Raw genomic sequence first — 27,933 nt, 5'->3', positions numbered from 1 at the left:
TGGAGCTTCCTGTTCAGGCCACGTGTTAATGTCGGTCTAGGCCAACCCACCTTCTCTGAGCCCAGCTGTCTCAGTGTGGTCCCTTTCCCCACAGACGCCCAGAAGTGTGAGCTGATCTGCCAGTCAGAGGACACAGGGGACGTGGTCTTCATGAACCAGGTGGTCCACGACGGGACTCGCTGCAGCTACCGGGACCCGTACAGCGTCTGTGCCCGCGGCGAGTGCGTGGTAGGTGCCCCCCTCCTGGCTACCCACCCTCTGCCTGCCCCGGGAGACTGGAGGGCTGCACTGCCTCCTTCTGCTCCCTGGGAAGACAGGCATTGCCTCCCCTTCCTCACCCATGACACCCCTTGGTCCTCAGCATGACCTTGGGATGCTGGAAAAGGGTTACTGCCCAACCCCATTCGGTGGGAGAGGCGTGGCCAGGTTTAAGACCTTGCCCATGTCACACGGTGACTCCAAGAATGCCTCTCGGTCCAGGGTCCTCTCCTGTCAGGGCCTGGGGACTGAGGAGGGGGCCAGGGGCTGCCAACCTGGGGGTGTTGGTGGGGCATGGAAGCCTCTTCCCGCTGACCCCGTCTCTGGCTTCAGCCCGTCGGCTGTGACAAGGAGGTGGGGTCCATGAAGGCAGATGACAAGTGTGGGGTCTGTGGCGGCGACAACTCCCACTGCAGGACTGTGAAGGGGACTCTGGGCAAGGCCTCCAAGCAGGCAGGTGAGCAGGTTAGGGCTGGGGGACGACCAGGAGGGGCTGGGGTTCTGGCCCAGCTAGCGTCCCTAGAGCCCGAACCATCCCTTAGGTGGGCCCTCCCTCCTTGAGCCGGGCCACAGTTCTGGTGCTGGGGGGGCGCCCTGGAGCCTGTCTCAGACCACAGCTGCCCCCGGCTGTGGTTCCTCATTTTCCAGGCATGCTGCGCCTGCACTTGGGCTCAGGAGCTCAGAAGCATTTCCTGCTTGGCACTGTGTTGTCCTAGGAACTCAGCCATCTCTTTGGCCTGGGGCTGTTAGTGGGAATGAGGGTCCAGACAGATCTGTAGATGAGGCCCAGGCTGGACTGGTAATTTCCTTTTTGCTCTTCTCTCTCACTTTTTTTTTTTTTTTTTTTAACTGAAGTGCTTCCTGCTTTGAACTCCTGGTGCCTTAGAGTTCCTTGACTTCCCTCCCCACGTCCAATCTGGCCACACTTGCTGTTGAAAAGGGCCAGATATTAGTCCTTTACACTTTAGTATGAACTAGATTCATTTCCCCTTGGGGAGTGTTTCACCTTTGCCATGCCTCTCCTTGTTGGGGGAAAGTTGATTGCTCTGAGAAAGGTTAGTTTTCAGGCCTCGGACTGGGAGGATCACGGGGGCCCCCCATGCTGGATCTTCATGGCCTATTTCATCAAGATTCCTACAGTGGCTTAAAGTGTGAGAAGAAAGAGGGGAGGGAAAGTCAGGAGAGAAAAGGAGGGTCAAGAAAGTGGCAAATAATAGGAACTAACACACACACAGAGCCCAGTAGTATTTATAGGGCATCTTAAGCTATATGAACTGTGATCCTCTCAGCACCTTATGGAGAAGGGCCCATTCCTATTTTACAGACAAAGAAACTGAGGTTCCTGGGTATCTGTGAGGAGAGGGGGTGATGGGGGATGCTGGCAGTGGGGCTACCCGCTCAGGATGCTCATGGTTTTTCTGCATCTTCCTCTGTGGCAGGAGCTCTCAAGCTGGTGCAGATCCCAGCAGGTGCCAGGCACATCCAGATTGAGGAGCTGGAGAAGGTCCCCCACCACATTGGTGAGTGCCAGGGTGCCAGGAGATGGGCAGCCAGGCCCTGGGACCTGCCCTCGGGTGTGGGGGGAGCTGGGAGGGCAGAGGAGAGGATTCTAATGCAGAGGGCATTTCATGAGTTTGAGTAATGGGAGAGAACCCTTTTTTTTTTTTTTTTTTTTGCGGTATGCGGGCCTCTCACTGATGGGGCCTCTCCCTTTGCGGAGCACAGGCTCCGGACGCACAGGCCTAGCGGCCATGGCTCACGGGCCTATCCGCTCCGCGGCATGTGGGATCTTCCCGGACCGGGGCACGAACCCGTGTCCCCTGCATCGGCAGGCGGACTCTCAACCTCTGCGCCACCAGGGAAGCCTGAGAGAACCCTTTTTTATTGATTGATTGATTTTTATTCATGTTGAAATGGGAACCTGCTCCATGGTTCAAATATCAGAAGGTATGAAAGGAGATCCAGTGAAGATTCCCCCCCCCAGCCCACAGCCCCCATGGGCAGATTTCTTTGGGGGGTGATGAGAATGTTCTGGAATTAGACAGTGGTGATGATTGCACAGTCACTGAATTGCATACTTTGAAAGGCAGAATGGTTTGGTATGTGAATTATATCTCAATTTGAAACACATAAGCATGGTTTGGCGGAGGCTCCTGGCAAGCAGGTGGGCAAAAGGCCGCTGCCCGCACGTTGGGCTGTGGCTGGGTTCCCCCACACTCGTCTCTGCTCAGGCTCCTTACTGAGGGCACGTGGGCTGTGATGTCACTGGGCCTCAGCATGTCACAGAGGCCGCTCTTACCCACTGTGCCCACCAAGTCACCCTGCTTGTCACCAGCTCGTCATAAACACGAACCCAAAACCTAACATCTCTGGGCAAGCTTGTATATTACAAAAGTGCTGACTTTTCATATTTTTAGGTTATTGTTAAAATAATACAAAACATTTTTAAAGTCTCCTGGAGAACTTGCACTCCCTGGAGAATACATCTGCATTAGCACAGCTGTAAAAATTCCTAACCTGCTCTGGAGGGCACCTGAGTGTAGTCCAAGCAGGCATAAGGCACAAGGGGAAACTGATGCGCAAAGTGGCTTGTGGGCCCTCTGTGTGCCCTCATTCACTTGCGGGGTGAGCCAGTCTGGGCCTGGGTCTCCCATCTTCTACCCCGTGCCCCTGCCAACTGCACCTCTGCACAGGGGGTGTGAGACGGGAGGGCTTTGGCTTGGCCGCCTCCCTGCCCACTTGCCTGTCTGGCTGTGGAGAATTACGCCTGCACAGGGACAAGGAGAGAAGGTCATTTACCCCTGGAAGAGGATGGTTGCTTACAGACACTCCTCCTACTGCACCCCTACAGATGATTCCATAATGTCAGCAGTCCCTTGGGCCCCTGGCCAGCCCCTTCCACCCACGGCCCCCCAACCCCGCTCAGATGTCCAGCCCTTCCAAGGAGCTAGATGGGCTTGTAGGCAGCAGGTGGGCTTCCCTGGAGGTCGGGGCAGAGGCTCCTAGCACCTGTGGCAGGCTCTGGGCAGGCACACTTGCTGTGTGTTTATGGGGTGAGGGTTAGAGCTCTCCAGGAGCCTGGGGGAGAGGGAAGCAGGACTGAGACCTGTCGTCAGCACAGGTTGTGTGATTATACGTGTGTGAGATCTGCAGCGGCCCTGGTGTAAATGTGCAGAATGTGTATGTGGGAGTGAGCGTGTGTGTGCCCGTGTGTGTGCACACGCGTGCTGACAGGGTATGTACTCTCTGGAGAAGCCCGGGACAGGTGGCAGCCTTGGCAGTGAAGGCTGAGGCCCTGGTCCGAATGTGTGAGGCGCTCCTGGAATTTGGGGTCATGGACTCTGAAAGGAAGTGGAGGGAAGACAAGCCGTGCTGTTAATACCCACCGTGTGTGGGGCTTTGCGCTGGCGCTTTTCATGCGTTATCTCGTCGGAGCCTCACGATAACCCTCTTGTTATCCCGTTTTGCAGTTGAGGAAATTGAGGCTCCGAGAAGTTAGAAGAGTTGCTGGAGGTACCGAGTTGGTCAGTGGTAGGACCTGGGCTCAGAGCTGGTAGGAGGTGGTGGAGATTCCAGCCCACCACCCCCAGGAAGGCGGGGTGTACATCCAGGGACCAGGGACAGCAGTGGTCGTGAGCTGCGGAGGCAGACAAGGGCCTGAGGAGATGCTCAACTCTAGCCTGGAGGGTCTGGTGATTCTGGGGGCTGGCAGAGATCAGGTCGCGGGAAAGGAGGGGGCGTCTCTCTTCCCACTCAGCAGGGAGGCTGGCCCTCCGGAGAGCTGGGCTACCAGCCTCTGTGTGTCCAGGACACACCCTTGCCCCTCTCCGGGCCTCTGATTCCCCATCTGGATTAATAACAGCACCGACCTCAGGATGCGTGTGAGGATCCCACTGAGGCGGGAGCAGAGTAAACAGCACGTGGTTCATGCCCTGGATCCTTAGCTCTTATAATTACACCAGGTGGGGACACCCTGGGGCTCCAGAGCCTTTGCCATCCCCACCTGGCTGGGGGCTCGGGTCCCACTGTGCAGCCATTCTCTGACCCCTGATGCCTCCAGGGTGAATGAGGCTGTAACTCGGGGGCCTTTGCTGGGGCGTCTGCAGCTACACACCTTCCGCCCGCCGGTCACCCAGCGCCTTTCAGTTACAATTTGTGAGTTACTCGCTGACTGGGACTTTAAGGGGGAAAAATGAACAGATATTTTTTATACTCCGGCTCTGTGCCAGGCCCTGTGCTGGGCTAAGGACGCTGAGATGGAGGAGGTACACTGACAGGCTATGGGAGAGACAGGATATCTGTAATTGCAACAGTGCTAAAAGTCAGATGCTGATTTGATGACCGTAATAGTGCCTACCATTATTAAGTGCCAACTGCATGCCATGCACTCTGCCTAGTTCTTTATATATATGAACTCCTTTGATTGTCCCAAGAGCCCCATGGCAGGGTAGGTGGGCAAGGGATACTGCGATTATCCTCATGGGGCAGCAGCCCTATGAGCTAGGTAGAATTACCATTCCCATTTTACAGATGGTAAAACTGAGGCAACACAGGGCGGCTAAGTAACTTTCCCAGATCAATCCGGCTCCAGAGCCTGTACTCTTAGCCTCTATGCTCTGCTGTCGAAGTTGTAGGGAGGGCAAATCCCCGAGGACTGGACAATCAAAGAAGGCTTCATGGAGGAGGGGAGAATTGTGCTGAGCCTTAAATGTGGGTGGAGATTAGTCGGGCAGGAAGAAGGGGAGACAAGGTGAGAGGAATGGTGTGCACCAGGGTCCAGAGGCAGGGGTGCTATGTGGGGGCAGTGGGATGATCCATCGGACTGGAGAAAGGCTCAGATGGGAAGGAGTGACAGGTGGGCAGGGAGCCCCTAGGGGCCCACTGGGACGGCCTTGAAACCCCTGAGGTGTGGCTGGTGCTCCTGTGGAGGGGAATAGAAATCTGTGTGACCCTCTCCCCATGGCCAGCGGTGAAGAACCAGGTCACAGGCAGCTTCATCCTCAACCCCAAGGGCAAGGAAGCCACGAGCCGGACCTTCACTGCAATGGGCCTGGAGTGGGAGTACGCGGTGGAGGACGCCAAGGAGAGCCTCAAGACCGGTGGGCCCCTGCCGGAAGCCATTGCCGTCCTGGTGAGCCCCCACCCTGCATGGTGGCCCCTACCCGCCCCACCCCACCCCCCCGCTTGCTGCCCCAGCCCAATCCCCTAGCTCACCGTCTCTGCTGCTGAGCCAGCGCAGGCCTGGTGGAAATCCTGTTCTGGTGTCTTCAGGAGCCTGGGCAAGGCCAAGATGCCCTCTGAGCTTCGAGGCTGGGAGGATGGCAAGTGAGGAGGAAAAAAGAAATGGTTGTCTCACTGTCTGATCAGAGATGCCCCACACAGGGAGTCTGTTCTCCTTAACACGGGGTCAGAAATAGGGCCCAGGAGGAGCTGGAGGGACCTGGGTTGGTCCCCCCATCGTTCTGCCATCATCCAGCATCCAGTTGCATTATGGCTTTGCCAGCAAGTGAGTCCAGGAGTCCAGTGGCCTGTGGCCCAGGAGTGCTGTCAGGCACTGCCAGCCTCCTGAGAGGGGGATGGGGCCACTGTCCCAGCTGAGGCCCACCTCTGCCCACACCCCCTCTTCCTAGACCATAAGCCAGGGCTTATGGAGCAGGGATCGTTAACTCAGGAGACCAGACCGGGAGGGGCTCTATTGGCACCGGCTGGTGGCAGGGAGACCTTCTACAGGCTTTGTTCCTGGTGCTACCCTCATTAGTCAGGGAGGTCCTAGAGGGCAGGCTCTGAAGCCTATTGATGTCAGCATATTAATTCAGTCCAGCATGTGCTTCCTACTCACCCTATATTTGTTGTCCACCCATACACCCATGGCTGATTAATTTTCAACGAGAGTACCAAGACCATTCAGTGGGAAAAGAAGAATCTCTTCAACTAATGGTGCTGGGACAACCGGACATGCACATGCGGAAGAATGAAGTTGAACCCCTGCCTCACACCATATACCCAAATCAGCTCAAGATAGATCAAAGCCCCGAGTACAAGAGCTAGATATGATACCAAAAGCATGAGCAACAGCAACAAAAAAGATATAAATTGGTCTTCATGGAAATCGAAAGCTTTTGTACATCAAAAAAGACGTTTTGAAGAAAGTGAGAAGATAACCTGAACAGACTGGGAGAAAATATTGGCAATCCTATATGTGATGAGAGTCTCTATTGTAGACCATCTTCTAGAGTCAGGCAGTGTGGGTGCTCTGGTGAGCAGGACAGACCAGCAGACATGGTTCCTGCCTTCATTGGAACTTAGGTGTGTGGGAAGGAGAATCACCGATGGGCACACAGGCTGTTCTCAGGCCTGGCACACAGTAGCTGCTTAGCTTGAGTTGTTTTTTTTTTTTTTTAAAAAACATCTTTATTAGAGTATAATTGCTTTACAATGGTGTGTCAGTTTCTGCTTTATAACAGAGTGAATCAGTTATACATATACATATGTCCCCACATCTCTTCCCTCTTGCGTCTCCCTCCCTCCCACCCTCCCTATCCCACCCCTCTAGGTGGTCACAAAGCACCAGCTGATCTCCCTGTGCTATGCGGCTGCTTCCCATTAGCTATCTGTTTTACGTTTGGTAGTGTATATATGATGATGGCTATTCTGACCGGTGTGAGATGATACCTCATTGTAGTTTTGGTTTGCGTTTCTCTAATGATTAATGATGTTGAGCATTCTTTCATGTGTTTGTTGGAAATCTGTGTATCTTCTTTGGAGAAATGTCTATTTAGGTCTTCTGCCCATTTTTGGATTGGGTTGTTTGTTTTTTTGATATTGAGCTGCATGAGTTGGTTGTATTAGCCTCAGTTTTGCCATGTGGCTACAGGTCTGAAAGGCCTCGCCAGTGCGTGCTCAGTGCTGCCCCCTCCTGGCTCTCACTGGTTCTGCTTCTGACCCCACATCCTCCCCTTTGACCCCTCTTCCCCGGTCTCCCTATGCTGGCCTTGCTTCCCTGCTCTCCAGTCCTTTGCCACCTCGTCTGTCTCCCTTCAGGTGCTCCCCCCAGCTGAGGGTGGCCCCCGCAGCAGCCTGGCCTACAAGTACGTCATCCACGAGGACCTGCTGCCCCTTATCGGGAGCAACAACGTGCTCCTGGAGGAGACGGACACCTACGAGTGGGCACTCAAGAACTGGGCACCCTGCACCAAGGCCTGCGGAGGAGGTACTCGCTTGCCTGACCGCAGATGCCTTGTGGGAGGAGTGGGAGGGGTCGGGGGCCTGACATCGTCTCCACTTGGCATGTCCCCGGCTCGTGCCTCAGTTTCTCCTTGAAGGTCTCTGGGGTGTGGCAGGGTGCCTGGGCAGGGCCTTGGGGCTGGGCTGGGGGTGCTAGAGCAGTATCCGGGGCAGGACCTCTGCCCTGTAAGGGCTCACCAGCTGCGCGCAGAGACAGCAGCCCACGTCCCCACCTGTGCTATACCAGTGACACCTGAGATGGGCTGGTCAAGGAAGGCTTCTTCAGAAAGTGACTTGGGGATGGGAAGATGCAAAGGCACAGAGGGAGGGGGGATTGGCTGCAGTCTCTCCGGAGCTCACTGTCCCTGAGGCTCTGGGCAGGACAGTGGGGGCCTGGTGAGACTGACCCCCACGGCAGGCTGTCCTCCCTTCAGGGATCCAGTTCACCAAGTACGGCTGCCGGCGCCGACGAGACCACCACATGGTCCAGCGGCACCTGTGCGACCACAAGAAGAGGCCCAAGCCCATCCGCCGGCGCTGCAACCAGCACCCGTGTGCCCAGCCTGCGTGAGTGCTTTCTGGGGGAGGGACAGGAGGCTGACCGCAGACCCTCTCTCTGCCCTGACGTCAGGACGAGGGGCGGGTGAGCCTGCTTCCGCCAGCGCTGGAGGGTGGAGGCACGTAGCCCCCGCAGCTGGGACTTCTTGAGCAGAGAGCACCCACACGCCAGCCTCTGCCCATGGTCCGCGCGGGCTTCCTTGCCCGTCCATCCCCTCTGGGATTTCTGCATTAACTTTCACTCCCAGAAGGAGGAAGATGCTGCCTTTGTTCTACTCCTCCCAGGATTATTTTACAGATGGGGAAGCTGAGGCCCGATCTGGGGACACAGCTTTCCCTCAGTGATCCAGGGGGTCCATGCAGGTGAAGAGGATTTCAGTGTTTCCAGAACCTAGGCCAGGACGCTGTCTACCAGTCCTTCCCTGCCCAGTCATCTGGGGCCCAGGGATGCGGTCTGGCCTTCCAGCCCCGAGCTGTGGTCTAGCCCCTGATTGGGATTCCCTGGCCTGAGGACACAGGCTCTTTTTGAGCCCAAGGTCATGTTCTTGGGGTTACTTGGAGGTGGCTTTGGGGAGAGGAGAGAGCTATAATCTGTGGAGGATCGATGTCTGGTCTCTGGGCCTGTTGCCCAGCTCGTCCTCAGCCCCAGCAGGCTTCTCTAGTGGCCCCCAGGTAGGGCCGAGGGTGGCTGGCCAGTAGGAAACCATGAAGAGCTGAGTCCATCCTCCTGCCTCCCAGGAGTCCTCCCAGGGTTGGGGGGTCCCAACTCGGCCTTGCTGATCCACAGCAGCTCTGCTCCCACAGGGTAGAGGGACCTCAGAGCCAGGGCGGGAGCTGCTGACCGGTGCTAGAGGCTGCCATGGCCTCCCTGTGCCTGGCCCGGGCCACAATCCCCAGCCCCCTGGCTCTCCATGGTTCTTTTTTATGTATTACTTTTTATTCAGGCCACTTTGCCCGCAAACATCTGTGATCACAGAGCATGCGGGGCTAACTCTGCCATGACCCCTAGCAGGTCACCCCACCCTGGCTTGTCTCCTTATCTGTAAAATGTCAAATGAAGTTTCGGGGCTTTTTGTTTTGTTTGTTAAGGGAAGGGGTTGGCTAAAGCCATCGTTTACTAAATGATGCCTCAGGAAACAGAGGGGAGTGGGAGTTGGGGGCTGCCCCTCCGTCCACCCCACCAGAGCAGTTTTGCTTTTGTCTAACTCTTCCAGTGGGCGCCTGCTTAAGGTGCTGCTGGAAGCTGCTCTGTGGCTAAAAGACGCTTGGAGACTAGCGGCTTAGCTGATCAGCACCAAAGCTCTGCAGGCGCTGACGGTGATAGTCATAGTGCCTGCACTTACGACATGCCTACTGCATGCCGTGCACTCTGCCACGTGCTTCACATACACAGGTCCTTTAATTGTCCCAAGAGCCCCATGGTAGGGGCTTCTACTCTGCAAGCTGTGATTTTCATCCGTTTGTGCTCGGCTGAATGTCAGCACCTAGGACAGTGCCTGCGCATGATAGACACGCAAATATTTATGAAGTGTTGAAAGAATCCTGATGTAAAGATGGGGTAACTGAGGCTTAGGGGGGTTAATAGCTTGTCCAAGGACCTGCAGGGTGTCAGGATTTAAATATGCATTATACCCATTTTTCAGATGAGGAAACAGAGGAGAGAATACGTGACCTCCCTAAGGCCACACGCCTGACAGCTGCAGAGCCACGTGGGTGGTTGGCTTAGCCCCCAAGCATTCTGAAGCCCAAACCATCTCTGTGGCTCCTGCCTTTGGTGGTTCAGGGAGTGGGAGTGGCCCTGGGAGGAAGTGTCCCATAGTCCCGCCTTTCCTCCACCTTTCTCCCTGTCTGTCTCCAGGTGGGTGACGGAGGAGTGGGGCACCTGCAGCCGGAGTTGTGGGAAGCTGGGGGTGCAGACTCGGGGAGTGCAGTGCCTGCTGCCCCTCTCCAACGGTACCCACAAGGCCATGCCGGCCAAGGCCTGCCCCGGGGACCGGCCCGAGGCCCGCCGGCCCTGCCACCGCGTGCCCTGTCCAGCCCAGTGGCGGACGGGAGCCTGGTCCCAGGTGAGCTGTCCTCAGGGCGTGGGAGGGGCTGGGCCGACAGGCACCTGCCTTGCAAAGTCAAGGAAGAGGACGGTCTGGGTGGAGGAGCTGCAGAGAGATCTGGCGCTCCCTGCAGGCCGAGTGTTTCTGGCTGAATCCCTCTCCCCACATCTGATCTGATTTTTCTCAAAACTAAGTCCAACGGTATGCTGGGCCATGGTTTTGGGCTTGGCCTTTATATCCATTCACTATCAGCTTTGACCTTCACAGAGTTAGGAGGCCTGGGCTAATATCCCTGTGTTACAGATGAGCAAATTGTAAGACACTCTTTTTTTTTTTTTTGCGGTACGCGGGCCTCTCACTGTTGTGGCCTCTCCCGTTGTGGAGCAACAGGCTCCGGACACGCAGGCTCAGCGGCCATGGCTCACGGGCGCAGCCACTCCGCGGCATGTGGGATCTTCCCGGACCGGGGCACGAACCCGTGTCCCCTGCATCGGCAGGCGGACTCTCAACCACTGCGCCACAAGGGAAGCCCCAAGACACTCTTGTATTAAGAAATATTTACTGGGACTCCCCTGGATGTCCAGTGGTTAAGACTCGGCACTTCCACTGCAGGGCGCACGGGTTCAATCCCTGGTCGGGAAACTAAGGTGCCAAGTACGTTCCAGGCACACTGTGCTAAGAATGCCTGGAACCCACTACCAACCAGACAGACCTGATTCTTGTCCTCATGGTGCTTACTGTCTAGTGAGGGAGACGTAAGAGACAAGTACCAATAACAAAAGCATTGACAGGTTGCAGTTGGAGCTGAGCAGAGGTAAACAGGGTAACATATCAGGGAGGGCCTCTCTGAGGAGGTGACATTCGAGCTGAGACCTGAGGTGTGAGCCATATGAAGACCCTGAGACACGAACAACCTTGCCATGTTCCAGAAACCTAAAGGGCATTGGGACTAGAGCTTAATGAGAGGGGCAGGGGTTACACGACATCTTTGGAGAGTGGGCAGGGGGTCAAATCCTGCAGGGCTTTATGAGGAGTTAGAGTTATTCTAAGAGCAGCGGGAAACTTGAAAGGTTTTAACGTGTATGTCACCAGCTCTGATTTCAGGTTTAAAGATCACTCTGGCAGCTCTGTAGCAAGTTCATTGCTGGGAGGCCAGGGAAGAAAAAGGCAAACAGTAAGAAGGTTGTGGAATAGTCCAGGGGCCACAGGGAAGTTTTTTCAAGTTTGGGGTTTTCTCTTAAAAATGAGTTTGATATGAACCTTGAAGACATTATGTAGAGTGAAATAAGCCAGACACAAAATGACAAATACAGTATGATTCCACTTATGTGAGACACCTAGAGCAGTCAAATTCATAGGGAGAGAAAGTAGAAGTGTGGTTGCCAGGGACCAGGGGAGAGGGGAGTGGGAAGTTAATGTTTAATGGGCACAGAATTTCAGTTTGGGAAGAAGAAACCGTTCTAGAGATGGATGGTGGCGATGGTTGTGCAGTAATGTGAATGTACTTAGTACCACTGAACTGTACACTAAAAAATGGTTACAATGTAAATTTTATGATCTGCATATTTGATTACAATTTTTAAAACCTCCTTCGATCATGGAAATAAGCACAGTGGTGTTTATTGTAACAGCAGAATATCAGGAAATATTCTAAATATCTATCCATAGGAAATTGGACCCCCCTCAAAAAAAACCCCTTGCTCTATTCATGTAATAAAATACTATACAGCAAGAAAAATGAATAAGCTTGAGCCGTACTCATCAATATAGATAACCCTCAGAAAAATAGGTGAGAAAAAGCACTGAAGTATGAAGGAAGTAGCACTACCGATGGGGATACGATTTACTTAAAGTTTAAAAAGGCACAACGCGGTATTTGAAAATGCGCCAGAATACTGATTTACTGAAGTTGCTAGTGGGGGTGTTTGAACAGGCGTTCATGACCAACTTCCTCATACCTTCCTATAGGCTTGAAATATTGCGTAATACAGAGTATTTTAAAGAACTAAAAATCCCCACACAACCTGTGCAGATTTTATATTCTTCTCCATAATATATAGCTTTATTTGTTTGAATATAAACCAGAAAGACCGCTGATCCATAAAGGGCCCCTTACGTAAAACAGGGAGGTGACAGCTGGTGGAAGATAGTTGCCCCTGTAAGATGGGCAGAGCCTTCCAGAGCTATTGCTGTTTGTAATTATTCCTCCTGGGAAGATGAGCCGTCTTTGTCCCACTGTTCTGTGTGGCATGTGACCCTTGTGTCTCCTTTGCTCATCACCTGCCCTGGTATGAGAAGTGGACCTTTGCAAGTCCTTCCCATCCCGCTAGGAGAGGCTCTGCTCAGTGCCTACAAACGCGGTGACCTGGTCACGTAGGGCACCCTTGCTTTTCCTGAAGCCACCCCACCCCTTTATCAGAGTATGTGGGTTCCAGGGCATGATGTGTGTGGCAGCCCTTTCAAATGGTCTTCTGTTCCTTGTACCCACACCTTTCCCTCTTAGAGAAGAAGACACTTTTGAGCATGTCTCTACAAGCTGAGTGTTGGAAACAAAGTCATTGAATGTCAGAGCTAGAGGGGTCTATGGTGACCCCATCATCCAGTTCTCTCAGCTTAGCTGTTGTTACAGTCTGGGTTCCTACATCCCCTTAACAAGGTATCATCAAGTGCATGGACCTGCCTCAGGTCCCTTGGGCTAGTGTATGGCAGCAGGGTGATACACAAAATATTTAAGGACCCAGGCACAGGCCAGACAGAGTGAAAAAAAGCAGTAGTGCCGGAATGGGGTCCCACAGGCCCCCTCCAGATGGTGGGAAGGTTCAGGGGCTTCCAAGATCGGGGCAGTGGCTCTTTCCCACCTGGTACAGGAGTATTTGACAGTTGCTGTGCTGTCCTGGAGAGGCTGTTGAGAGCAGTCCTTGCATGTCCCTCTGGTCCAGCAGAGACTTGGCACCCTTCTCTGTCCCCTTTCTGTCCTGGGCACTGGCTGGACTGCAGAGCTCACCGCCTCCTTCCACTGTCTCTCCACACCTCCCGCCCCCGTCTCCCCACGGCAGTGCTCCGTCACTTGCGGAGAGGGCGTCCAGCTACGGCAGGTGGTGTGCCGGGCCAACGCCAGCAGTCTGGGGCAGTGTGAGGGGGACAAGCCGGACACGGTCCAGGTCTGCAGCCTGCCCGCCTGTGGAGGTAAGCCGGGTAGGATGGGGGTCAAGCCCAGCTCCTCCGGCCTAGACCTGAGGCCCAGCTTGGCTGGCTTCCCAGCCCAAATACTAGAGCTGCTTTTCCCCTTCACAGGAAATCTCCAGAATTCCACAGAGAGGGCTGACGTCCGAGAACTTGTGACCCCAGACGGGGAGTGGGTGCCACAATCTGGGCCCCTAGATCCCATCAACAAGATATCATCAAGTAAGTGTATCTCTGGACCCCACCCCCTCCCCATTCTTCCAGTGTTCATGGCATCGTGGGCATGGGCCGTGCAGTGGAGTGGACCCAGCTTCCAGTCTGTCCACGTGACCTTAGCCTCTTGGAGCCTTGGATTCCTCAGCTGTGAGGTGGGGATGATGCTTATATTGGTCCATGGTTCCTTATCTGCAGTTCCAAAATATTGAAAGCTGCAGGTGTCCCCCTAAATTTGGTGCAGACTCACTGGGAAGCAAAATCTGAACTGAACTAACGAGAGATTAGTTATTCTTTTGCTACGGAAACATTGCTGTATTTGGTTGCACGGTGACCTCCAGTCTCCACTGGGGACATTAATGTAAATACACTGAATATTACTCTTCTAACCTCAGAAGTTCTGAATTATGAACCATATCTGGTTCCAAGATTTTTGGATAAGCAATTGTAGTTCTGAGCTCTCTTTATAGGTCTGTTGAGAGAATTAAATGAGATAATGCATGCATTCCTGCTTAGTAGTCAGCCAACAACAAATATAGTAGCAGTCATTTCTCTCTGCTTCACGATCAGGAGCCCAGCAGCTCACCCTCTCATCTTTCCATCCATCCACCCATCCATCCATTAATAAATATTAACTAAGCACCTACTATATACCAGGCTCTATGTTCTGTGCTTCCTTCCTAGGTTCCTTCTCTGTTTCCCTTTCTTACCTTCCCAAGGACCAGGGTCTGACAAGATGAGTAGCAGAAAGATCCCAGACCCAAACTCCTAGTTAGAGGATCAGTTGGCTGTGTGACCTTGTACAAATTCGTGAAACTCTCTGAGCTCAGCGACCTCATCTGTAAAATGGAGGGGTCTGATTAAATGTCCTCAAAGGAACTTCTGGCTCCAGTCTTGCTGCTGCTCTGCCCCTGTGCTGAGGCTCAGGCTGTTCAAGTGCTTGGGTTTCCTTTCCTTTTCCTCTGGGAGCAAAGGGGAGCTCTGATTCTGACCCTAGAATTCTAGCGCCATCTAGAGGCCACTGGCTTTCCATTTTCTCTAGTCTCTCTCCTGTTCCCCTAAGCCAGCACCCTACCTTTTCTCTCTTCTCTTTCTCTCCCCCTCCTCTCCTCTTCCCTGTCCCCCTCCTTTTCTCTTTCCCTGGAAAAATTAATAGAAAGCAAAGCTCCTGCCTTCACATCATCTGGAGAGACCTACCTGAAGTTATCACAGAAATGCAAAAACATTTTTAGATGACATTTGAACAAGAGCAAACAAAACTAATATAATGAGCACCCCTCTATGCCAGGAACTTTACAAATGCTACTTACAATAATCATATTATTATTCATTGGTAAATGTCAGCATTATCCCCATTTCACAGAAGAAACTGAGTGTTGGACAGTTTAAATGACTTGCCCGAAGCCTTGCAGCTTTTTAGTGATAGAGCCTTGATCGGAACCTAGATCTGCTTGATTCCAAGTTTGTTGGTGGGGGGCTTACTGTTCCAAATGCGTGCTCACCAGGGGCAGGACGTTTAAGCTGCTCGTCACAGTGTGAGTAACCCGGGCATCTGCCTGGCCCTGGCCAGAGTGGATCGGATTCCTTTGGGTTGATTGGGAGGTGGTGAGGGCGGGAGGTGGAGGGCTGAGTGGGGGTTGTAACCCGGCTGATGGGCGTCCTCCAGCATCGGTCCTTGTGCTGTGTGTGCAGCGGAGCCCTGTGTGGAGCACAGGTCCGTCTTCTGCCAGATGGAAGTGCTTGATCGCTACTGCTCCATCCCTGGCTACCACCGGCTGTGCTGTGAGTCCTGTACCACGAAGGCCTCGGGCCCTGACGCGAGCCCGGACCCCAGCCTGGCCTCACCGCCACCCTTCTCCACTCCTGGGAGCCCCTTCCGAGGACCCAAGGCCCCTCCAGAGGCTGTGGAGCCCACTGTGGGACCAGCGGGATCAGACGGCCATCAGCATGGCCGAGCCACACAGCTCCCAGGACCTCTGGACACAAGCTCCCCAGTGAGCCAGCGCCGCTTTGCTGCTCAGAAACGGAACCCTACAGTATTCTGGGGCACTTCTCCTAGTGCCCCCCGGGGACTGCCCTGGGGCTGGGCTGGGGCCCCTACACCAGTCTCTGAAGATAAGGGGCAGCTCAGGGAAGACCCGAAGCATCCAGGCACCAGCCTTCCCACCACCTCCCCGGTGACATGAGCCTGGCCTTGCCCATCCCTCCGGTCAAGTTTACATGCTCTGTGCTGCCCCAGACATCCCGGCTCAGAGGACACACAGCGGGGCCGGGGCAAGCACGGACTGCCTTTTAAATTATTTGCCTTCTTATTGTTCTAGTTTGGGGCTGTGACACTTTTCACCCCATGAAGTGGGTCTATGAGGAAGAAACAGATCAGGGAAAGCCCTAACCGGAGATACCTCAGCAAGCAGCCCAGGTGACCGAATCAAACCTCTCAGGGGCTCCTGGCTGTCTCTCCTGCCAGGACTGAGGGCCAGCTAAGTCCCCCCCCATCCCATCCCCCCCCCCAACACACACACACAGCCACCGGGCCTCACACTGCCTCCCTTTGCCAGAAATTGTGGGGACCCCTGTGGAGACCCTGAGTACCAGGCTCCTCTGCCAAGAGGGGCAGAGCAGGGCCGGGAAAGGTCGGGGGAACCCTCACAGGGTGGTCCAAGAGGAAGTGGGCTGGGGCCGAATGTGGTCGTGAGGCTCCAGCTGCAGGGCTAGGGTGGGCGGGAGGCCAGTTCATCTCAGACCCAGCTCTTCATAGCGAGAGCTCCAGACAGCTCCTCTGGCCATGGCCAAAGGGCAGAGTCCACCTTGCACTTGCTGGCTGGAGGGCCATGTTGGTGGCCACCTCTGCCCCTGAAGGTGGCACTTCCTATTACTTCCGGTGCCTCCAGTTTACAGGTGGGCCTTTTAACCTCACCCACGGCCCCCCTGAGAAGGGGGCTCTGGACACTCTGGAACATGTGTCCTCATCGTCCAGGGGGTCCCCAGCTGGTGCTAGGCCCCCTGGCTGGACCAGGAACGGCAACTGTGGTCGTCACTCCGGCGTGTGAAGAGAGCACGGGCTGGAAGGGGACTTTGTGGGGCACAGAGGAGACGTGAGTTCTCAGGCTGAGCCCTGCCAGTCATTGCCCTCTACCAAAGACCGCTCCTGCTGGAGTCAGACGTCTTCTTCTCCCACCCGGCTTAAGCTGGACTGGAGGTCCATTTGTGGTACTGGGTGCGGGTGTGGGGGTGACCAGGCTCCAGGGCTGAGGACCGGAGCCCACTCATAGCCGGGTCCTGGGGATGACAAGGGCCAAGTGCCCCAGGGCAGGACGTGAGCCTCTGCCCCTCGTGCAGGTGGGGAGGAGACAGCACTGTGGAGCCTCAGCCACACCCATGTTACCTCCAAGGGCAGGTAACTTCCCTGGGCCCTCTGGCTCTCAGGAAGCCACCCGGTTCCCGGGACCTCTCCCAGGGATCCTCACTCTAAGTCATGCAGAGGGTCTCGCAGACTCCTCAGCAGGCCGTAGAGGTGCTGGCTAGTTCTTCTGTTCCAGGGCAAGGGGGCCACTCTGAGCCAGGCTAGAGGAATAGGAGCAGTGGGCCCCGGGCGGCAACCCCCGGAGAGTGGAGGCCCTAGAGGGGCTCCCCAGGTGCCCTCTCCGCCCGCTGCCTGCCCCCTCCCGGCAAGGCTGGGGCACACACTGAACCATTCCTGCGCGACCCAGCCTGCCTGTGTTAAGTGCCTTTGAGATCCAGATCCTTACAATTTTATGTATTTATTAACATTGTCCTTGGTGTTTGTTTTGGACCCCAGAATGTTGTGCTGTGTTTTTCTTTTTCTCTCTGTTTTAGTGGAAAGGGCCAGCAAAGCCAGAGCTCTAATGTGCTGGGCTGGTAAGATGATTGGGGTTGGGGGTGGACAGGGAGGGGACAGAGCCACGAGAAGACTCGGCCCCCAGCCTCCCCGCCGTGGCCCCGCTTGCTCTGGGGCTCCTCTAAACATCACCTTAGGGTGGAGAGGCAAGAACGGGCCTGGGGGCCTGGGGGTCCTACTTAGGCTCCTCCACCAAGTAGCTGTGTGACCTTGGGCAAGTCACTGTCCAGAGCTTGGTCCAAAGGGTAGAAGCACCTGGGAGGTAATTTGGGGGTCGGCATAGGGAAGGACGTTCTAATGAACTTTCAAACACACGGGGTGTCTCCCTTGGAAGGTGGTGAGCGCTCTTTCCCTGGAAAAGTCCATGCAGGATGAGGATGCCAGACAGGAGGTGGAAGGAACGTGATGCATCTTACTGGGCAGGGAGGGCCGACATGCAAGGTGCTGTATAATTTCAAACTACCCCTTGCCCATGACAGACGTCATTAATCCTTACCACACCCTTTCAACGAGTGTATCACAGGCCCCTCCCTGACATTTGTGGGGCCCAGGGCAAGAGGAGACCCCTGTCCAGGGACCTCACACACCTGTGTGTGTCTAGGCCTCAAGTCCCAAGCTCCATTTACATCCCTGTGCAAACAGCTTCCCCTTGGAAACTGCCCCTCCTAAACAGCTACCACTTGGGCCTAGGGGTGCCTACATGGTGACCCAGTCACACCTTAGGGGGACTGACCTAGGGAGATGCTACCACAGGCCCTAGATTTGGGACCGTTCGGGCGGGGCATCCTGTGGGCCGTTGTACTCCGAGTGTAGCCTGCAAGGAGGGAGATCATGGACCCTGGGTGGGCACATGCCCTTGGTGCAGTGCAGTCCTTGCCATGGTGGGTAGTATGGGTGGAGTGGGGCCCTCTAAGAGCCCCAGCACCCCAGCTCTGACAGCAGTCCTGGCACATTTCATGGGGCAGGGATAACACATGGAAACACATGCCGATGCTTCCCCATCTCTTGCCCATGGCAGACACTGCCAATCCATCAGTGCCTTCTCCCCCTAAGAGTCCTTCACAGAGTGTTCCAGGTACTGACCTCTGATCAGCTGCCATCAGCAGGACAAGGAATCCTAATAAATAGGATAATACTTGGCTGCCTGTGCCACTCATGCCGATGGCAGGGTGATCATAAATGGAAACATCTTTGGCTTTGATGAGGCGTCCAGCAACAGGGAAGTAACGTTCTTGGGGGCACAAAACCAGACGTACAAACAGCAACCACCACCACAGACACTTGCAGCATTTCTTTTGGTAGTTCTGCCATTTGCTGCCTGAATTGTCATGGTAAGTAATGAGCTGTGATTCAGGGAAACCTCAGCTGCGGGGTGGCCCTGGTGAAGTGTAGAGGATTGGGAAGCAGCTAAGGAAGAGGGTTTTTATCTTCTTTCCCACAATTTAAAGTATTATAACTAACAAGGCTACACAATTTTTTTTGGTATGAGAAAACCAGGTTTATCTGCTGTTGTCAGTTCTAGAGTATTGCAAACAACAAGATCATAGATTTAAAAAAGGACAGCTTATCCGGCCGTGCCACAGGAGTGGGCCAGAGTCAGGGGTTTGGGCTCCTCTAAGCCCCCAGGCCTCCACCTGTGGAATCCTTCCCCTTTTCCAGTCTCCCGGTGGCCCTCCCATCCCTGAGGGGACTGTGGTCTTGGAAGCCCAGGCCACGGCCCTGACCAAAAGTTACCTACACCCTGCTTAGGATGCAGAACGCTACAAGATATCAGTCCTACCCTAACGATGAGAAGAAGCTAATCTACAAAGTCATACCTCTTAGCCCCAGGTGGATTAAATTTCAGAGGGTGACAAGTCCCTAGAAGAGAGAGGGCCCATGCACTCTTCCACCTCTGGCAGAACATGGAAGAGCATGGAAGAAAGTGGTCAACAGAGAAGCAGAAAATGCAACTGAAATTTTAACAGATTTTTAAAGGTTAGGGTGACCATTTGGAATCATAAGGAGCCCCGTGCGCAGGGGAGTCTACACCTACTCATCCCCTCTTCTCCTCAGGCCTCCTCTGGATGTACACGAGGAGTATCTGGGGCAGGACAGGAGAGCCTCGACAGCATCCCGGGGGCTCCAACCAAGTTTGAGAGTGCAAATTAAGAAAACAATACCTGTTCACAGTGCATCAGGACATAAAATACCTGTACATGAAAAACTATAATGCCTTGCTGAGAGAAACATGAGAATATCTAAAAGAAGCCTCAATATTGTTAAGATGTCAAATTCTCCCCAAAATGATCTATAAATGTAATGTTATTCCACTCAAAATTCCAGCAGACTGCGTGTTTTTTAGAAATTGGCAAACTGATGATAAAATTTTTATGGCAGATCTAGAATATCCAAAACAATTCTGAAAAAGAACGAAGTGGGAGGATTTATGCTACCTGATTTCTAGGCTTACTGTGAAGCTACAGTAACCAAGACAGTAAGGCTTTGGTGTAAGAATAGACTCACAGAACAATGGAACAGAATAGAAAGTCCAGAAATAGACTCACACAACCGTGGTTAGTTCTCAACAAAGTGCCAAGGTAGGTCAATCAGGACAGGGTAGTCTTCCAATAAATGATGCTGGAAAAATGGAAGATCCGCGTGGAAAAAAATAAATCTCAACCTTCACCTCATGTCATGTGCGAAAATTGACTCAGTCAAAATGGATAATCGACTTAAAGGTAAGAACTAAAACCGTAGCACTTACCGAGGAAAAACATTTTTAAAAATCTTTGTGACCTTGGGTTAGACAAAGATGACGCTAAAAGTATAAACCATAAAAGAAGAGCTTGACAATTGGACTTGTTCAAGACTAAAGACTCCTACTCTTCAAAAGACAGTGCTGAAAAAATGAGAAGGCAAAAAACAGAAAAAAACGAAACCCCACAAGCTGGGAGAAGATATTTTCACATCATATATCTGATATTGGACTTGTATCCAGAATATATAAAGAGTTCTTAACCCCCCCCCAAAGAATGGGCAAAAGATTTGGACACTTTACTAAAGATATACAGTGACAAATAGATACAGGAAAAGTTGCTCAACGTCATTGGTTATTAGGGAAAGGCCCATTAAAACCACAAAGATCCTACTTCCTACCCATTAGAACAGCTAAAAGTAACAAGATTGACCACATCAAGTATTGGGAGGATGCTGGGCAACTGGAACTCTCATATATTTGGGTGGGAATGCAAAGTGGTAGAGCCTCTTAGGAAAACATTTGGACCGCTCCTTATAAAGTTGAACAATACACTTACCTACAACTCAGCAACGACTGCCCTATGTACTCACACAAGGGAAATGAAAACTTTTGTCCACAAAGCAACCTGTATGCAAATGTCCATTAACAACTTTATTCAAAATAGCCTTCAACTGGAAACAACCCAAACGTATAGCAAATAGTGAATGGATAAATAAACTGGCGTATCCATACAACGGACGGAATACTACTCAACAATAAAAAGGCGTGAGCCACTCACATGTACATGCATGCATCAACACGCACAGATATTCACAGCGTTCTGCGAAGTGAAAGAGCCAGGCCCCAAGAGACTACACACCAGGTGAGTCCCTCCACAGGAGATTTTGGAAAAGATAAAACCCTGAGGACAGAAAACAGGTGACTAGTTGCCAGGGCTGGGGTTAGGAAGGAGACTGGGAGTGGGCATGAGGGAACTTTGTGGAGAGCTGGAGATGCTCTGTCCCTTGATTCTGGTGGTGGTTACACACATTTGTCACACACATTTTCCTGTGTGAAAATTATATCTCAGTTAAAAAAAATAATTTTTAATCACATAACCAGGGTAATGGGAGACCTCTGTCACCCAAGATCTCTGCGAAAACGCTGCACTGTTCCTGGGGAAAACTGCTCCCCTCCCCCAATTGGACAGGGATTCTTTTGACTCCCGGCATCACCATTTACCAGCTGGGTGGAATTGGAAGACTCTCATCTGTAAAATGGGCATACTTTTTCCCTATCAGAATTGCTGATCACTCCTTGAGCTGCTGAGTGCAGTGTCTCTGCCTCCCTAGGCTGTAGGCTGCTGGAGGAGAGGCATGATTCTTTTCTTATTTGTATCTTTCTCTCTCCACCCCCTGCCTCCCAAAAGGCCTCAGCAGCGGCCTCCGGGACTCCTGGCTGCGTGCTGCTGGAAGAAACGTGCACGGACAGCCAGAGGCGCCTCGGCAGACCCTCCGCTGCTGGGCGAAGGTCCTGTTCCTGCTGCCAGGACTCCCTGGGAGGGGGTGGCCACCAGGGCTGGCGGTGCCTCATCGCTCCCAGAGAGGTGGAGGCAGCAGGGCGCCCGCCAAGCTCAGAGTCCCCCTGGGACAAGCTCAGGGAGGCAGGGGGCCTGGCTCCACACCAGCTCTTGGACCCACATGCAGCCTGCCAGGCCACTGCCTCCCTTCCAGCCTCAGCTCCCTTATTTGCAAAATGGGAATATGGAACGACTCACAAGGTTGGTTTAGAGCAAAGGAGAAAGTGTCTATGAAAGTGCTTAGCAAGTGAGGAATTACTATTGTTCCTAAAAATCTAATGATGAATAATAACATTAAAGAGATCTGGGGGTGGGGCCGTTCAGTTCTGCCTCACAGGGGTCCTGCCAAAAGCCATCCAGTGGCTTCCATTGCCCTTAGGGAGAAGGCCAAAATCCTTCCCGCAGCTGCCAAGGCCCTGCCGGTCTTCCTCAGAGGTTGTTTCTCCAACCTCTGCTTCAGAGAATTTGGTGCACTTGTGAGTTGATCTCCGTGGTGACTGAATAAGGCCTGTCTGCCCCCTAGACCGTGAGCCCACGACGGCGGGACTTGCCCTTAATAAATGCAGCATTTGCAGGATAAACAGGGATGCACAGAGGTGGTGGGTTCCCTGCCTCCCTTCAAATTCCCACAGGGCTCCCTAGATTCTTCCTGGGGACCGGGCCCTGGAAACCAAGAGGCAGCTGGAAGCCAGGAGAGGGGGTGAGCAGCCCGCCAGGCCTTGCAGCTGGAGGTCGTGTCTCCTAGGAGGAGCCTATCACTGGCTGGTCGGTAAGAGGACACTTAGGCCTTCAGTTCATACAAGATTAGCAGCAGGAGAATGTGTAGAAAGGTCTGACCCCCTTGTGCAAATGGGGAAGCTGAGGTCCAGAGAGACCAAATGACTATGCCCAAACCAAACCAGTGGTAGCAGCGTCCAGGCCAGGAGTTAAGATTTGCCTGTGCTCATGCAATATGTTCCTGACAGATCTCACATCTCCTCTTAGGCCAGTGGTTTCCCACCTTCTGTTCCATCTAAGCTCCAGGTGTTACCATGTGGGTTGGGGGGAGCATAGGCCCTGGTGAGGGAGACGATGGGGGCTCAGAAGCCTCCTGTGGAAAAGAGCAGAGACCAGATTGCCTGGCTTCCAGTTCTGACTCCATCACTCACTGTGTGATCTTTGGCGAGTTACTTAACCTCTCTGAGCCTCAGTTTCTTCATCTGTAAAATGGAAATAATACATATTTCACAGGATTAGTGTGAGGATTAAGTGGTTTATTTTTGCATGCGTTGCATACGTGTTTGTGGTACGTGTAAAGCCCTTAGGAGAGTGCGTGCACATGCCAAGTGCTACGTACGTGTTAGCTGCCATTTCTATCCTATTCCTCCCTCCCCCGGCTATTCCTACAGCCTATCGAGGGGAGAGTGGTGGTGAGGGTCCCATACAGCGGATGCAGGGGGTCTGGGGATGGCTGAGGGGACAGGAACATCTCCAGCATTCTGTCCTGATCCGGGCTACTGAAGTTCAGGAAGTCCGTGTGCGGCCAGGGAGACTCTGAGCGGAGGTGGCCACGTCCCCCAGGGAGGGCTGGGGGTGGGCGCAGGCCAGGTCACACTGTGGAGGCTGAGAGGATAGGAGGAGGGCGCAGCTGAGAGAGGCTTTCAGCCACGCAGGGATGCTGGGTAGGCACCCAGGCAAAGGGAGCTGGAGGTGTTCATCCATCTCTGGGCAGTTGGGTGAGCCCTTGGTAACGTCCCTTGGGGGGATGCTGATTCAAGGCAAGGGTCCCCTAGTACAAAGACTGCCGAAGGCTGGGGGCGACAGTTTGTGAGCAAGGGGGCTCCGTGAGAGCTGAGTGGGAGGTGGCAGTGGGCGGAGAGAGATGGGGGAAGGGGGGAGTGGTGGTTGAATGCCAGGGGTTAACAGCGGAGCTTTTCCCTGGGACGCACACAACTCCTGCAAAATCTCCAGAAATCCCAGATGCTCACGATGACTGGATTCCTCCTGACGGTTTGTGCAGGAACCAAATTCTGCATCTGGGTTGGTATGAGGGGCAGAGCTGGGGCCACAGGCAGTGGGCCCCCAAGTCCCTATGTTTGCAGGAGCCCCAGAAATCTTCAAACTATGGGAACCTGGAGGGTTCAAGGATTTCTCACCTGGAATGCCATGGGCAGGGGGATGGAGGGTCACAGAGCCACAGGGGACTAAATACTGGGCAGGAGCCCTGAACCAGCAGCCTGGGATGATATTTTTTGCTAATATATACTGTACTTGGGTCTGACACTGGCATTGGGCCAGTTTGCAAGGTGCTTCCACTAAATAATCTCATTCTGTGTTTCATTATTCCACCTTACAGATATGGCCACTGATGCACTGAGAATAAAGGGACCTGTCCAAGGGAGGCATCCAGAGCTAGAAGGTGAGCCCCAATGGGGGGCTCAGCCCCAGAGCGTCTGGGCCCTGCACCTAGGAGGCCGGTGAGTGAAAGGACTTAGCCCTAAGTCTCCGGGCCAGGCCGAGACAGGCGAGGGGCATTTGCTGGGTAAGCGGTGAGGAGAGGGGGTGCTTCCCACCTGCAGCCCCTCCAGCTAGCTCCCCAGGTTCCCGGGGCACCCTCTGCTGGGGGGGTGTGGAGCTGGGTGGGGTAGAAGAGGGATGTTGGGGGGCAGCCTTGCACCCCGGCTCGGGAGGGCTGGGGCTCCTGGGTGCGCGGGTCCCACCTCGCTGTCCTAGGGAAGGGTGTTCCTTCTGTGGCCCCTTGACCTTCCCACCCACACCGGGCACTGCCAGGCTGGCACGAACGAGGCTTCCACCAGGTTGCAGGGTAATAAATCTCACGCTTCACTGAGGCCCGAATTGCAGGACTGCACTTTATCTCAGCGTTGTGCTGTAGGAAAGAAAAAAAATCTTTGGGATTCAAATGTATGAAAGTCTCATCCTGTTCTAAACGTAACTAGGGGAGCTCACTAAAGAAATCTCAGGAGGCTTTGATAGAGCAATCACCACTGACAAAAGAAATGTCACTGAAAGCAAATGACTGGACCCACTCTTGCCTTCTAATTGAGCGGCAGAATTTGTATCACCGAGTAAGTGGGTCTGCGCTGCTGGGGGCGCTGAGAAAAGTGAGGCTGCATAAGGGGCCCCTTGGAACCACGGAGAGCACCCTTAATGCGGAGAGAAAATGGTTGTGGAGACGGGTTGCGGGGAGCCACAAAGACAGAGATGGCAGTGGGGGCAGATGGGAGCGGCTGGGGGCTTTTTAGGATGCAATTTGCATAATACGTCTAATATTTAATTGTTCTGGCGTGGCTGTCCCCTCAGTCCTTTGGGAATGTCCAAATTAAGGGCTTTGCATGAATCAGGAGTTTTGTTTATTTCGGTGGAAATTGAGAGAAATGAACTGATGCGTGGGTGAAGGTAAAGGGGTGAGCACAGCCCTGGAAATCGGAACTCAGCAGGCAGTCCCTCCCACGCACACGCTCACTCCGGGAAGTCACAGAAATACTGAGGAGGGCCCCAAACTCTGCGCAGAGATTCTAGCCGCTTGAGGACCTCAGGGGGCAGGAACCCCACGCCGACGTGTGGGTTTCAGTAGAGAAATCGCCTCTGCTTTAGCGACTTTGTTGACATGGCATGTATTTGTGTTGGGATAGTTGGGGTAGTGCCCATCTGCAGGCGTACCCCACTTCTCTCCCACGGAGTCAGAGCCTGTCTGGACTTGGAAGGAGCCTGAAAATTTTCTGGACCCTCAACTTCACAGAATGGGGAGATGGGCCCAGGGAGGAAGTACGTACATTCTCAGGGTCACACAGTGGGCTATGGCAGCGCTAGGTGGCTCCTTTTGTCAAGTGGGTCTCAAACCCAGAGTGAGGAAGAGGCTGGAGTGGCAGGGGCAGGAGAGACACACTGGGGGCAGGGAGGCGACAGGGCCTGGCTGGTGATGGGAGTGGGGGAGCTGGCCAGCCACTGTCCCGGTTCCCCGCAGGCTCTGCCCGGAGGTGCCCGGGGGAGCTGGGCAGGAATGAAGAGACCAGCACTGGCTGTTGCTTGGAGGGAGAAGGGCAGAGAGAAGGCACCCATCGCACACCCACAGTCCCTAGCCCCGGCTCTACCACCCCACCCGTCCGCAGAGGATGATGTTATTCCGTGGGGAGGTGGGTCGCAGCCGGCAGAGTCCCCTCCACCACCACCACTCGGACCCCACGTCGGGGAAGCCCAAATGCCGAGCTCCTGGGTGAGTCCTTACCGTGTGCTGGGAGACCCTGCCCCACCAGCCTATTCTAGGCCTGGAACCTTTGGTTCTGGTGGGGCAGCACCCACCTGGAGGTGTCTCTGGCCCCCACCGTAAAGGGAGAGGGAAAGAGTGTGTTCTTCCTGGGCCCGCACCTCATGGGTCAGGCCCCACCAAGGCCATGGCGGCTGAGGCTCCAGGGCTGCCAGCACCCACCAAACACCTTCTGAGAGGCAAACACCAGAACCCAGCCTCAGTGAGTCACGGGGAAGGGTGCAGAGGATGGGCCAGGGCGTCCTTGGAGGGCTGGCATGGGCGTGGATGAGACGCTTACACAGCCTGTCCAAGTCCTAGGGAGCTGTGAGGATGGAATAACCCATTCTCTCTCCCTTCTACCCAAATGGTAGCTCACAAGGGCATGAAAAGAGGACTTTGGTCTCCCTTCCTGCAGCCAGAGAGTCTTAGAATAAGGAAATCTTAGAATTTTTGAATCATAGAATCCTAGAAATACTTGATATTGGGATTCTAGGAATAACTGAAGCATAAGATTTAAAAACACATTTTAGTGCACCTTGCTCTTTTATTTACCATCGTATCTTGGAGAATGAGAAAATATGTTAAAAAAATACTAGTAGTTTTCTTTGGAGTCTTGACTCTATTTTTTACTTTTCCCAATTTTCTCTATTTTCCAAACATTTGCAATGAGCATGGATTTTTTTTTATATATAATGAAAAATAATAACATTTAAAGATAGCACAGTGCCTCTCATTACCAGAGGTGGTAGGCTTTTATAACTGAGTGGAGGCTAATAATGTCCTGTTGGCTGGGTCAGTCCTTTTTTTTTCCTCACATGCAAAAATATTGGAAAATAAGATTTGTGTGTGTGTCTTTTTTTTTTTAATTGGAGTATAGTTGTTTTACAATGTTGTGTTAAAACATAAGATTTTAAAATCAGTTGCTAAAATATAAAAATCTTACACTTGTAGAATCTTAGGAAAAAAGACACCAACCTGCCCAGAGAGTTGTGAAGCGGCTTAGAACTTTTGGCCAGGGGCTCTCGGAGGACTTCAGAATCACCTGCCAGCCACTCCATTTATATCTGAGGACTCTAGCGAGAGGGCAGGGACTTGTGTGAGGTCACCTTCTTCTGTGGCTCCCATCTCTTCCAAGGGTGGCAGTGCATCTCCCGGCTAGCAGGCAGGCAGGGTGCTGCGTGATGTTGCTGGCCACTCCTGACCCTGGCCCCAGTGCTGTCTCAGACTGGGGCTGCACCTGAGGGAGACGGACCAGATCCAAGGTCTGGGGGCCTCCAGCCTTGTCTTCATACAGTGTGTCCACCTGGCCAGGGGGAGGGGGCAGAGAAGCCCTTGAGAACAGGAGGTCATAGGAAGTGCCTGGTATAGGGGAGAAACTAAAACACTGTGTTTTGAGTGAGTGAATGAATGAGTGTTTGTGATGGTCTTAGTGATTAAGAACCTGGAGTAGGACAGACCTGGGACCTGAGTCTTGGCTGTGCCAGTTAAGCGCCATGTGGCTAGGTGACGAACCTCCCAGAGACGATACCCGTACCCGTATCACAGGTCGGTGAGGACTAAGTGAGATCCTGCCTGATGCCTGATACGCAGCAAGTGCTTGCCGAGTGCTAGCTTCATCGTCATTATCGTGAATATTAGTAACAACAGCCAGCGGCCTTAGGACTAGCACCGAGGGCCAGGCCTCTTTCCATTGCAGTGTTGGAAACATCCCTCACTTCTTTTAGCTTGGAAAGGTTGCACAGGAATGATGGAGAGCAGGGTCCAGGTGTCAGGCTGCCTGTCTTTATCCTGGAGGCGGTTCTCAGGGCCCGTGCAACTGCACGGCTGTGTCCACGCCTGCCCCACGCTTGGCAGAGCCCTGATGGGGTGACCAGATGCTCAGGGTCTGTCAGCCCTCACTCGCTCTCAGAGCCCTGTCGTGGTCTGCCAAGCTTTCTCTGGCCATGGCCACCTTCCTGCAAGGGGCCACCACAGCTGTCACCTTAGGAAGCCTCCTGGAGCTCTGAGTCTCCTTGCCCTTGGAGCAGTAGGGACAGGTCTGTGTTG

At 53.6% G+C, this 27,933-nt stretch overlaps 1 protein-coding gene across 1 annotated transcript in view; it reads left to right on the top strand.

Moving 5' to 3' along the window:
• ADAMTS14 (ADAM metallopeptidase with thrombospondin type 1 motif 14) overlaps positions 1-15,996 on the top strand; it is a 92,649-nt gene extending 76,653 nt beyond the window's left edge. Inside the window, exons 13-22 of the mRNA XM_024765565.1 lie at positions 95-228; positions 592-715; positions 1,698-1,778; positions 5,226-5,389; positions 7,300-7,468; positions 7,917-8,049; positions 9,899-10,106; positions 13,145-13,274; positions 13,383-13,493; positions 15,177-15,996. Coding sequence (XP_024621333.1) covers positions 95-228; positions 592-715; positions 1,698-1,778; positions 5,226-5,389; positions 7,300-7,468; positions 7,917-8,049; positions 9,899-10,106; positions 13,145-13,274; positions 13,383-13,493; positions 15,177-15,670 — 1,748 coding nt within the window. The 3' untranslated portion in view covers positions 15,671-15,996. The remainder of the gene's footprint in view (positions 1-94; positions 229-591; positions 716-1,697; positions 1,779-5,225; positions 5,390-7,299; positions 7,469-7,916; positions 8,050-9,898; positions 10,107-13,144; positions 13,275-13,382; positions 13,494-15,176) is intronic.
• Positions 15,997-27,933: the final 11,937 nt, after the last annotated feature.

Source organism: Neophocaena asiaeorientalis, unplaced genomic scaffold (genome assembly GCF_003031525.2).
Source record: "Neophocaena asiaeorientalis asiaeorientalis breed wild unplaced genomic scaffold, Neophocaena_asiaeorientalis_V1.1 scaffold31, whole genome shotgun sequence".
In the NCBI taxonomy this organism is placed as follows: domain Eukaryota; kingdom Metazoa; phylum Chordata; class Mammalia; order Artiodactyla; family Phocoenidae; genus Neophocaena; species Neophocaena asiaeorientalis.
This window is presented reverse-complemented; position numbering and strand designations above follow the sequence as displayed.